Source organism: Quercus suber, unplaced genomic scaffold (genome assembly GCF_002906115.3).
Source record: "Quercus suber isolate HL8 unplaced genomic scaffold, Cork oak 2.0 scaffold_479, whole genome shotgun sequence".
In the NCBI taxonomy this organism is placed as follows: Eukaryota; Viridiplantae; Streptophyta; class Magnoliopsida; order Fagales; family Fagaceae; genus Quercus; species Quercus suber.
Window position 1 is genome coordinate 116,821 of NW_027069930.1, and position 13,305 is coordinate 130,125.

At 35.2% G+C, this 13,305-nt stretch overlaps 1 protein-coding gene across 3 annotated transcripts; it reads right to left on the reverse strand.

Moving 5' to 3' along the window:
* Window positions 1-618: 618 nt before the first annotated feature.
* Window positions 619-2,949, reverse strand: LOC112030778 (PHD finger-like domain-containing protein 5A). Of its 3 annotated transcripts, none has more exons than XM_065762895.1 (2): window positions 2,264-2,949; window positions 619-1,170 (listed from the first exon to the last, which is right to left on the reverse strand). In XM_065762895.1, exon 2 carries the CDS (start codon window positions 1,143-1,145, stop codon window positions 813-815), a length of 333 nt encoding a protein of 110 aa, XP_065618967.1. In that variant the 5' UTR covers window positions 1,146-1,170; window positions 2,264-2,949; the 3' UTR covers window positions 619-812. The 3 variants fall into 3 exon arrangements, with proteins under 3 accessions (XP_065618967.1, XP_023919216.1, XP_023919220.1); XM_024063448.2 differs by lacking the exon at window positions 2,264-2,949 and adding an exon at window positions 1,394-2,241; XM_024063452.2 differs by lacking the exon at window positions 2,264-2,949 and adding an exon at window positions 1,506-2,240.
* Between the last annotated feature and the right edge of the window lie 10,356 nt (window positions 2,950-13,305).

Genomic DNA, 13,305 nt, shown 5'->3' on the forward strand with positions numbered 1-13,305 from the left:
CCTCTTTTGAAACTCGATTTTCTCAAAATCGAGTTATAAAAAAAAAAAAAAAAAAATTTTGAAGCCCTATAGTGGCGTTTTTGAGGACCTATAGTAGCATTTTCAGGACCTATAGTGATGTTTTGTAACTTGACCTTCATTAAATCGAGTTATAGGCAATTTTAAAAAAAAAAAAATTTACCTATATAACTCAATTTCATATAGGTCGAGTTACAAAACGCTACTATAGATCCTGAAAACGTCACTATAGGCTCCTTAAAAACGCCGCTATAGGGCTTAACTCTATTTTTAGAAAATTGATTTTCAAAAGAAGGGTATTTCCCTAATTAGTTTCAAAAATATGGCAATATGCTGCTTAGTTTGCCCAAACAGGGCATTTAGCAATTTTGTCCCTTTAACTTGAGAGTAACAGATCATTTGACAAAGAAACCTGTATTACCATAGAGACCGATCATTTAAAGGTTTAAGTTTGTCTCCTCCCTCAAATAAAAGTTTTCCTTCCTATACGAAAAGAAACAATCCTGGTAGTCAGAAGACTCAGAACGACAGCGAGCATTCACCAAGCAACATATCTTGCATAAGTCGAAGTATTTGGCATAAAGACAACAAACTTGGTAATGGGTAAGAAAAACAAGCTCTCGACGACTTTTTAAGTTTTAACATACATCCAGCATTTCAAAAACTACTGTCATCTTCATCAATATTTTAGTACATAAAAGCATTCTAAAAGCACTGCTTACATATCAAGATTCGTAGTCTCACACTAAAAAAAAAGCAATTAAAAAGTTCCAGACACGTGTATCCAGCGCTCGTCATCTTTTCTTAAAACCATATTTCTTACGTTCATAGAATAGGTCTGTTTTGGCACTCCCTAAATTAACAATTTTTGGACATCCATCCCTATCTTTCTCCTGCTGCGTACACTCCTTGCAGTAGTAGGCATCAGAAATTCCCACTCCTCCACAGATAACACACCGACCCTGAAAGGACCCATAGTTGCATTCATCACAAACTCGAACAAGTGTGCAAGGGCGGACATAGGAATCACAGATCACACACTTCCCATCACATTTCTCACAAAGTCGCCCAATAGCAATTCCTGGCTGCTTTCGGCACATAATCAAATCTGGATGGTGCTTGGCCATGCTTTCAGCAACAAATTCTTAGTTCCTGAACAGGAATAAGTAAACACTAAAACGCATTAAAAATCCATGCATGGCATATTTGATCAAGAATATATACAAACAAAAAAGAAGGCAAACATTGTCAAAATTAATTTATAATTAGGAATAAAGGAAAGAGCATGGCCTCTAGAGAACAAAATCCCAGTTTGCAACATTAATGTTTAACATCAAAACATATAGAGCAACATTGACTGCTTGGATTTAGACACCTGACCATCATCTCATGACATAACTCAATATAAAACTTCCAATTTTTCATCTAAAATTCCCATAATTATCCATTCAAACCAAAGTTTTGTCAAACAGAAGTAGAGGAACAACTAGATGTCACAAAACAGTCCAAATGAAATTCACAGGGAGGCTGAAAATGTTTTGGCCATCCAAACTTCCCACTCCACTCAAAGCTCATGAATCTGGCTTTGATTTCAAGCTCAGGCCGTTCTCCTGAGCCACTGGAAATCCATGCCCTATTTACAACAAAATGAAAAAAAATTAAAATTATATGCATGGCAAGTAATAGATGCAGCAGCATGTCACATTCCACCAAGTAAATTACCACTTTGAGTTCCATTTCCCTCCTTTATGAACCAGAAAATACAACTAGACAAGAAATTGAATTAAGTGTATTAAAATCACATGCATAAACGATATATCTTCCAAATATAGTTCAACAAGTTAATGTTCCTTCCAAATCCTGCTGCAGACCACCAGTAAAGACCCCAAAATCCAAAAGGGGGCAAAAAGGAGTATGGCAGATTCAAACTAGTGTCAAGATAAATGTTTGCTGACAAATGACTGAAAAGGAAATAAGAGAAAAGCAACTATAATGTCTTGGCAAAATAATTTCAAACATATATCAAGAATGAAGAAATTGAACAATGAGACTAACGAGTATTTGTTATATTAATATTCAAATATGCCTCAACTTTTCAGCCAAATTCAAGAATGACAGAAAAAATCCCCTTCAAAGTATGCATCAATCCAAAAGTACATCACTAACATACCAAGTTAGCAAGAAAATAAGGACAAAAACTAGGTTTTTTTTTTTTTTTTTTAATTTTGCTAAGTTAAATACATACCCAATCGGTCTTGAACCCACAATCTCACTCTCCTCTAGAACTTAAAAGGGGAGGAGGTGCTAGTTCAGCTAGAGCTCATTGGCAGGACAAAACTAGTTAAAGAAGCAATTTATTCCTCATACACCCAATACCAACAAGTCAAAAGTTTGTCCCATCCCCAACCAAATTAAGGGTCAATCTACAATCAACAGCAGCAACTACTTAAATCAATCACCATGATCCAAGAGCCAGTTCCTACAATTATGAAACCCATATGAGATATGGAGGAATAGGCTATTCTTTTGTGTGACACGTAAAATGCACCATAATAAAGAAACCACCTGAAATTTGGGTCACTAATGCCAAGCAAGGATGTTCTCAAGTCCTCAGGTTTCAAGCAATAAAATAAAAATAAATAAATAAATCAAAAATCAAAAGGCCTAAACCAAAAATTAATTAAATAAGAGTAAACCAGTTAATTATATGGTTTCCCAATATTTGACCAAAACAATCATGTTTCTAGTAATCAAAAAGCCAAGTCAAATCCCCAGCACATCCCCATTCTGCAGATGCAACTATCCATATACGAAGTTACAATGTCTAAGATACTTTTCTTTTTTGATAGGTAATAAGATTATATAAATCAGAAAAAATGAGCCACCCAAGTATACAGGAAATATACTGTACAATGTCTAAGATATTAACAATTATTATAAGAAAAAGAAAAAGAAAAAAAAAGATACAACTTAACCAAACATAATGACAAACCACAAGATGCAGCTTACTAATACATAGGCCATCATCAAAATTTATGACGGTTCATCGAACCCCCTATTTTTTTTTCTTTATATTTGTCGTTGGGATAAAAAGAGCCCTAAAACTTGCTTTTGTCTACGACAAAGTAATTGCACCCGTAGTCCCCAAATACAAAGGTACATATCAAATAAATAACAAAATAGGAATTGATAAGAGAGCAACCACTCTAAGGTGTTCAACCCTCCTACTAATCTCTTCGAGGATGATTAGTCTCCTGAAAAGACCTAAATAATTCTATTCAACGATGAAAAAATCATACTACGGTTGTGTTTGGAATTTGAGAAAAAGTTAGCTTATTTTTGCTCCCAAGTGGGTCCCATTGCATTGTTAAGTGCGTCCCTTGCTCCAAAAGTCAGCTTTTAGCTTTTTTTCTACATACTTTCAACAAAAAGTTGTCAATTTCAACAAAATAAGCGGTTCCTAAACAACCCACATCTACATCTAATATAGGGTTCAAAACTCTTATTCATAAGGAAACCATAATCCAGTCTATTGACCCAAATCAAATAATAGACATACAATAAAAAAATTAAAGTTATATTGCATAAAAGATTCTTGCCTTTTTTTTCCGAGATACTAAGTAATTAATTGCAATCTAACAATAAAATTAAATCTAAACTAGAGAGAGAGAGAGAGAGAGAGAGAGAGAGAGAGAGAGAGAGAGAGAGAGAATTGAATCTGAAGTCAAAATTAGAATTCGAAAAATAAAAAGTATTCCAATGTTAATAAGCATGTTTGAGGACAGGGTGTAACTCATTGTCAAGAATCAATCTTTAGAGGCCAAATGGTAAGTATTTTCTGTAATCAAATAGCTTCTTTTGTTTTATATAACTTTCAAAACGGTGGCAGAAGGCAATGTCAGAGTCACAGAGCCACAGGATCAAAAATCAAGATAATTAATATAATGATGGAGAAAATCGCAGCATCATATCATTCCCATAAAACGCTCCATTCAAACCCCAAGTGTTCCTACTTATTTTCCTCAACAATATTTAATAAAATAGATACAATTCGTCATATTTTAGTCAATCATAACCGTGTTTTTATCATACAGTTCTTTGCGGGATTTCATCAAACACTTGGTACTCATCCTATCCATTACATTTTTAAAAAAAATATAAAATGCAATTTAAACAAACTAAGCAGACATTTATATTAGGTTATCCTATAAAAACTAATGAGCTAAAGATTCCGGACGAAATAATACACATCAGGCAGCGTAGTATTTAAACATAGCGTTTTAGGGTTTTGTTAAATCTTTGATATTCTGCACCTAATTTCTCGAATTTGTTTTTTAAACAGGGTTAGAAACTAGTTTCTTATGAAAGTTAACACTCTAATAATCCAATTTACAAGAACAAGAGAGCGAGACAAACAATCAAATTAATAAAACCCAATGAAAAAAAAAAAGTAGGAGAAAACAAAATATTAGAATATGGCCACAGCTAACCTGCGAAGTTTTTTTTTTTTTTTTTTTTTTTTTTCGGTCAACCATGATATATATTAAAGCTAGGCATAACCAGCCTATTACAAAAGTGCTAGCTTTATCAGCAGCCAACAAACTTTCCACCACAGGCGGCGGATTACAAAAGACTTGGTAGCTATACAAGGATTGCGCGCCTATTCTAGCCAAAGCATCAGCGCATTGGTTTGCTTCCCGGAATACATGAGTCACTCGCTTGCTCGGAAATTCCTGCAGCGGTTTCTCGGAGGCTCTACCGTGAAGAGGACTGTTTTGCTTGAAATATATTTTTTGTGTTCTAAACTACTAATATATATCCATTGAGAAACTGGGCCGGGTCTTTTAACGCTACGAGCCCAAATTTGTCTTCTTCTTCTCTTTTAAGGGGAAACATATTAAAAATCAAACAAAAACCGAACAAAGTCTAAAATACATAGTTCTCCAAGCATCAACTAAGCTGTAAAGAATGAGGGGGTAGCCGATTGTGTTCACATATTGGGTTCGTGTCGTGTTCACAGGTCAGCTATATGGGTTAAGTCAAACCTAATTTGTTTAGTAAATGTGTTAAGAATCCTCAACTCTAACACGATTTGTTTATTAAACAAGTCGATCTGACACAACACATTTAAACCGTTTAATTAACAAATCATGTAAAGGTTGTTTGGGGGCCTTTTTCGGTTGCCTAGCCACGTGTAGTTTGTTGGAATGGTGACCTTATTATGCCTGGGTTCTTTTTTGGGGAGTTGCGTCTGAAACTCAACATTGGGTCACGTGGTCTAACAGCTACCGGCGTATTTTTTAAGCCTACAACATCATTAAGGCTAAAATCTAAAAATCACGATAATGGTTGAGTAAATATGTAATATGTGTTTGATATGATAACTTTGATTAGTAGTTATAATAGTAATTGAAATAAAGTAATTTGTATTTAAAGGTGAAGTAAGCATGGACTCAATAATGTAGATTTAAAGATATGGAAGCAAAGTTACTTATTTTTGTATGATTTATAATTCCAGTTGTATAGCATCACTGAACTTATAGGATTCTAGCAGAATGCTAGCGGTGGAAGCTAGTTAAGCTTGCTCTTCTTATCATGCATTTAAATGAGTTTAAGCCTTGATTAATAGTTGTAATAGTAATTGGAATAAAGTAATATATATTTAAATGTGAAGCAATCATATACTCAATGATGTAATTTAAAGATAAGGAAGCAAAGTCACTTATTTTTGTATGGTTTGTAGCCCAACTGTGTAGCATCAGTGAGCTAATAAGATTCCAGTAGAATACTAGTGGTAGTTTGCCATGATGACTTCAAGATTGAAGGGAAAAAAATTGTGCAACTGGAGAGAGAGAGAGTGTCCAACTATGTGTAGGGGTTGGTTAAGCTTGCTCATCTTATTATGCACTTAAATGAATTTTCCCTTTAACAATGATCATTTATTTTTTGTGAATTTATAAATAGTGTTGCCTTTCATGAGAAGGGTTTTTGTATAGAGTATATGTGCCTTCTAAGAGAAGGGCTTTATGTAAGAGGTAGTTGTGCCTTATAAGAGAAGGGTTTTGATATAAGATCTTGGTGCCTTCTAGAGGAAGGGGTTTAGTAATAGAAGTTCATGCCTTCCATGAGAAAGGCTTTTAGTATGAGTGTTTGATATCTCTTAAAAATATAGAGATGTGTTTAGGTATTTGGAGATAGGAGCAGTGAGGTAGGTGTATTTTCTGAATATGGAGAATGAGAAAATGAGTATAAGAGGAGTAATAGTATTGTAATGTGTTAACAATATTGTTGGGATTTACTGTTAGGATCTTCTGCTGAGGAGTAGTAGAGATTGCTTTCCAAAAGGAAAGATTTTGTAAGAAAAGAGTATAAAGACGTGTTTATGGGCAATAAAATAGTAGAATTTTAGAGTGAGAAAGTATGAAAGTAGAGCTTAGAAGAATTGTGGTGTGTTATATGTAATGGTGTAGTAAGTGTGTATGAGATTATATAAGGGAAGTGAAGAAAGAGATGTTTAGAGATATGGGCAGCAAGATATATGTATTTTCAAAATATGGAGAGTAAGATGATGAGTATAAGAGAGTAATAGTATTGTAATGTGTTTAGCCAAGCTGCTGGGATTGTATAAAGGTTTATGGATGGCATTTATGAGCTAAGAGCTGAAGAGTTTAGTTCCTAATTGAAAACTAAAAACTTAGAAGTTCAGCACTTCATTGAGAGCTTCCGAAGATAATTAAAGGGAGAGAGAAGTTTACGAGTGAGTTCTCCTCCATTGGTGTCCCCCCTTGAGGTGTTGATGAAGGGTCCCCCTTTAGAGCTGAGTTTAAGGGGGTATTTTAGCAAAGAATATCAGCCAAAATCTGTCCCAAATAGCAATGAACTTTCAGAGAATCCATCTTAAGATTTGGTCAAAAATGGTAGGTTTAGCTTTAAGATATTCTTGTTATTTCAGGTAAGAGCTACTAGGGAAAAGTAACAGAAAAAGAAGGTATTTTGGCAAGAGAAAGGTAGTTTCAATAGTTGGTTTTGGTTTTAGGCAAAAGTGAAAAAAATCAGTAATGCTCAGGCTGCTAAGTCAGCTGTCACAGCTATTCTGAAAGGGCTATCCCAGCTGTCAGGAAAAGTTGTGACAGCTATCATAAAAAAGCTATCCTAGCTGTCAGGAAAACCTATGACAGCTATCATGAAAAAGTAGTTTTCTTTGGGCAGAACCAATGAGGTCAGATGGGTCATTTCAAACTGCTAGAGAGATCATTTCATGGATTTGGCTAAAAAATGGTAAGATCTCTTTCAAGGGTATCTTGCTATTTTGGGTATAACAGCTGGTTGCTAGGATTTCAGTATTAAATGGCTGATGATATCACTTCTAGCCAGGTGTCAAGTGTTGAATACACTACTAGGGTTCAGCTGGAAATGCTTCCTTCCTTGGGTGTTTGTGTTTTTGGTGCAAGGTTTTATAACAACACATTTCTAGCAACTAATAGAAGGATTGGTTGAAAGATAATGAAGCTTTAGAGATCTAGTTAAGGTATCATTGTGTTGTAACATAATCTTGGTAAGCAAGAAGAGTATTTAATGCTCAGCTCTAGCAGCTGGCAGAGAAATATATGGTTTGATTGTGGTAGACAGTAGCTGGGTATTAGAGATATCATGAATATTTTGTGTATAGTTGGAGATAAAAGATAGCCAATCAGATTAGGTCACATGCTTGAGTTGGATTTTAGCTGAAAGTAGTAATGAGATTTATGTAGAATAATATAATGAAGTTTCTAAATTTGTATAGCAACAGCTGGGAATTGAATGAACAGTTATTTTCTCAGCAGTCAGATTGCTGGGGATGTTGAGCATTTGTCACATGATTAATATTAAGTTTTAGGAAAAGAGCAATAGGGAATTTTATCATATAAAGTGCTATGTGATAAGAGATGCTTACTATATGTTACCCGCTACACATGGACTCGTCAGAGTTCAGGGAGTTGGAGAAGACACGCCAAGCAACATGTCTCTTTTATCAACTTTAAACCGCTAGAGCTTTACTAAACATACCTCTTGGCCTTCCAAACCACAACTCCCAAAGTTTCCCCAAAGAGACTTATGAGCTTGGATCATAAGTCGAAGGTGAGATGACGTACCTTGGGTTTTGTTGTCACTTTGTGTAAATATGAGCTCTTGTTGAAGAAGTCGCTTGCCATGAGTGTAAGAGAGGTAATATGGGCCATGAGTTTTGATTCATTGCTTAAGCTCGATCCATATGTTGATGTTGATGATGTCGTGAGGTTATGATCCCAATTGATGAAGAGGAAATTTAGACATGGATCCTCCTCTTGAAGTAGGATCTCGCAGGCCATGTGAGCCCAATCCATGTAGTTGAATGAGATATGAGTTTATTTTGGGTTTTAAATAGATTTACCCCAAAAAATCAATAATATGTTGATGTGGCATGAATTGCCAATGAAGTAATGCCACATGGGCCCAAAAAAGGGTCCTCAACAAAGGTCAATACAAATGATCCATTTAATAACTTATTTGATTAATAGGTCATACTTGACTTGAATAACCTATTATCAATTCCCATATATATTAAATTAAAATACAATTACAACCGTAAAATATAGTAATAAACATATAATGACATCCCCCTTAAAAAAAAAACATATAATTACAACAAAAATTAAGCAATAATAACAAAAGCTAATATATTTATAAGCTAAACTAGTCAGACGGGTTCACATGTTGAACACAAACACAATCCATTTATTAAACAGGTTAGCCGTGTCGACCCGAATATGATCTGAACCCGTTTAACCTCAACTCATGACCTGTTTATAAACGGATTAGTCATATCAAGTTCCCAGGTTGTGTCAGATTTTGCTACCTCTATAAAAAAATATAGGAAAGAGGATTACTATACAAAATAATGGGTGCGACTCAAATTTGAAAACTTTTCTTTTTTGAGTAAAAGGTTAGGAACTTTAATATATTAAATTTGATTTGGGTAACAAAAGAGTCATCCTAAACGGGTTGCAAGTAGATTGAATAATGGTTACAAGTTGGGTTAATCGAATTATGAGTTTGCCTATATTTTTTTTCACATGTTAAAAAAAAAATGTAAATGTCATAAATAACAAAATACTAAAAAATAAAAACTTAAATAATCCATAGATTTAGTTTACACAATTCAAAGTTTACTAATAATATTATCACCATAAAATTAGGTGATTTTCTTTCAAGTGCCTAAAAACGATATAGTTTTGGTTTTTTTTTTTTTTTTTTTTTTCTTACATTAAAAAACTCCATAAAATTTTTTAAAAATTTTGAAAAACAAAAGAACAACAAGTGCCCAGTGGTATTCTCCAATGATAGCGACGCATTCCTTCGACTTTTGTCCTCTTAGATTTAGACTTTGTTTCGCTTGAAGACAGTGAAAGATATGTTGTTCACTTACAGTAGATAAGACTAAAACTGGCAATAATCTTATGAGTTTTGTTGCTAAAATTTGGGGTTTAAACCAATGCTTTGAGACCCTTTTATCACACTATATGATGTAGAGATATTGTTTTAATCTTTATTTTTTTGAGAGAAAGATGTTGTTTTAATATAAGCTAATTGATAGTCTCAAAATTTATATTGTAAACTTAATTTCTTTGAATTTTATTGCCCCATTGTCAAACTATTAATAATAATAAAAAATTGGTTGTTGTTATTTGATTCAACGTAGTTTTTTTTTTTTTTTTTTTTTTACAAGATAGAAATTTTATTCTAGTCTAATATAAGTATATATATATATGTGAAGCTTCCTCCTGGAGACTTAAACCCCAATCCTTGCTTCCCATATCCCACAAGCTCTTATACTTGTGGAGTAACTATCATACAAAGGACGTGCGGTAGTAATATTACGTAATTATTGCATTTAGATTATTGATGTCATATTATCTTTACTTGATTTAGCATTTAAAATGATTGGTTATTTATACAGTATTTTTTAATTTTTTGTTTTAAAAAAATGTTAAATCACAAGTCAACCTAGTTATTACTTCAAGTCAAAAATCTTGGGCTATCAAGTACGAATCTAATTTTGCAAGATCTAATACACTTTTTTTGTTTAATTGAATCTAATACACTATTTTGATTCTATTAAAAATGTCAAGTTAGAACTAGTATTTTTGAATTTAGAACTAGTTATCCTATAGGCTATACGTTTGAATTTAGAGCAAACTAACAACAATAATTAATTAACTATTAAAAAAGTGATAGTGTGGTACAAGTTTATCACAAACAGTCTAATTTCGAAAGGATAAACCAGGGCCATTTTTCCTTTCAAGTTTGTTGTCGCATGCATACAAATTCTACCCTACCGTAAGCGAGATCTTGTCCCCAGTCCCCTCACGGAGTAGACTTGCAGTTCATACTTTTCCTTTTTCTTTTTCTTTTTTTTTCTTTTTTCTTTTTTTTATTAAACCATATTATTTGTACGAACTACGAAGAAGATTTTTTTTTTTTTTTTTTTTTTACATTAAGAAATTTATACGCTTCCAATTTAGACATATTCAAGCATTAGTATCCAAGTTTATTTATACCAAAAAAAAAAGTATCCAAGTTTATAAAATATATATATTTTCATAATATAAAAAGTTGTAAGGACCCGATTTGCAGCCCAAGCCTAAAATGTAAGGGATGTTGATCTAGTAAGCCCAGTACAATAAATTTGTAGAGAGTGGGTCAAAGAATTAGGCCCTAATTAACTTGACAACGACTAGTATGGATTCAGAATATGATCAAGCAAGAACAGGGAACATAGAACTGAATGAACTCACTGTCCGAGGAGGTAAATATCCATACAAATCCATTAAACTAATTACAAGTATTACTTTGATTGCTACAGTATTCTCTCTTTCTTTTTCGATCCCCCTCTCATGGAGGGTCTCTTACATTATATAGATCCTCTTGGACCATATTAATCTTACACTTGTTGAACATTTGAACTCCTTACTTGAGTGTCTGTCCCATCAGACACTCTCTTTGGCTTTCTGTGAGTTGTGGTAGCCAAGACAGTACTATTCAAGGGTCTTCTCCACATAAATACGATGGTAGCAGCTTTCCCTTAGATATTTTTGGGTTCCCTTCCTTCTCGCGTGTTCGTGAGGCACGTCCCTATCACTGGAGTTTCTTGGAAGGTCACTTTGATCTATAAGATCTACATCTGATCTGTGTTTAGCTTATTCGAGGAGATATTCCTCCTCGAATCAACTTCCCATTTGCATCTCACTCATTAAGTCCTGAGTCTGAACCATTCATTTCTATTTGTTCGTCCTCGGATTACTCATGCTCTCAGCCAAAGCCCAATATATGATTTGGGCCCTTAACTCTACAATAGCCCCTCAAAACTCCGATTTTGCTTTCTCATCCAAGGAGAAAAGTGGGGTTTTGATTTTTCATGTGTTGATATCAATTTGCCATTGATTTGCACACGTGGGAGTGCCGTTTTGCGCACCCTCATAATTACTACTAACGCTTCGGAGCCCACGAGGCGTTATTAATTATTCTAGGCGACATTATGTTCTCTGTATCCAACAGTGAGGCGCTAATCCAAAGGTGGATATTTTTCTCTGAATTTTGAGCAGGATAACACCCACATGATTCTCCTTCCTATATAAGGCATACGAAGGGCTTGCTTTTTCTCACTTTACAAAAATTCTCAAACTCTCAAGAGCACTCAACTTTTCTAGAGCTTTCAATCCTTCAAGAACCTCCCACCGTGTCACCTGTTCACTTTCTTGTAAGTTTTCACTTTTTTGTTTTTTTTCTAGGTTGTTTTCTTCTGAGCCCTCTATTCTTTGTCTTCTTTCTTTAAAAAACTTCACCCACTTCCTTTTAGCCTAACCAGGTGGGTAGATTTAAGCATCTAATAGATTTCCCTGCCAAAATAGATGCCTTTAAGGATAAATACCACATACCACAGGAAGTTGCCCTGTGAGACTGTTCCCCAGAACAAATAGTGACACACAGAGAAGAGGGAGAAGTCATCATTCCCATGATAGTTTTCATAAAAGGGGGAATGACTCTCCTCATAGGTAAAATAACACGGGACTACCTTATCAACCATAGGATATGCCCCCACCAATGCGCACTTAACCTATTTAGGGTCTTAGGTAGTGTTGATACTCTCAACGAGTATCTGGATCTGCGACTCACCTGACACAATGTGGTCCACATGTACGAGTGTCATTCCTTGAAAAACACAGGATACTATCTCCAGTCCTGATCCGACGTTGTCAGACTAGTATCATGTCTACCTAAGTCTAACAAGGGTATGAAAAACGACTATCTGACAACTTCGGGAGCGTGGCATGATGGCCTTCACTGCCCCATCCGAGAGAGAGTGCCAAGTGGGATACCTTAAAGTTAGGTTCCTTAGCAAGAGCTTTAGACTCCTTAACCCTGAGCATGTTTTGCTTATTTTTTAATGATGGATTCCAATTTTCTAACCATGTTTTGCTCCTCGTCTATTTTCATAGATAAGAGGCAAGTAGCTTCCAAGCTTAGCCTAACCAACGTTAAAGCTCTCAATTACCTGTTGAGATCTAAAATCTTTGTAAGTGAGGACAAGCAGCTGCGAGCCGTCCACCTGATGTTGGACTTCCAACCCATCTCGGAGATATAACAAGAAATCGGCCATGCCATAAGATCGGGTGATCGACGATTGGCCTAGATTGACATATCACGGCCCAACTTTCTAGCCTAAAACGACCTTCCACCAGTCGCACATCCATTCCAATAGAACCTTCCACTGGTCATACAACCATTTCAGTAGGTTCTGCTTGAAGCAGCAGTAGTAGAAGAAGAGATTGCCTCCTCAAATTCCACGCTAGAAGAAGAAATTGACAAGTTTCGTTTCGAGGAGAAAGAGACTCAGGGAGTGCAAGTGATTCCCGTCTCGAACGTTGAGGACGAACCTGATAGGCATTCTAGTGTCCACATTCTGACCCTTGTGATTTCCTGTCCAAACGGTATCTTCGAAGAAGAGGAAGGTGAAATGGCCTTGAACCGAGGGAATAAGAGTCTAAGAGATCTTATGGCCGCAAGAGGCAAGGTGTCAACTTCCAAAGAAGCCATCAAGTCTTAAGTTCCAGCTAATCTTCCACCTCCCCTTCCTCTCCTTGTGACTTTAATCGGGTTGCTCCCTAACCCTGATCTGAAGAAGAAGAGGAAAGTGCCAGAGGTACACGACGTGGAGGAAGGTAAGATGGTTCCTCTAAAGGGGACGAAGCAACCCAAGCATGCCAAAGA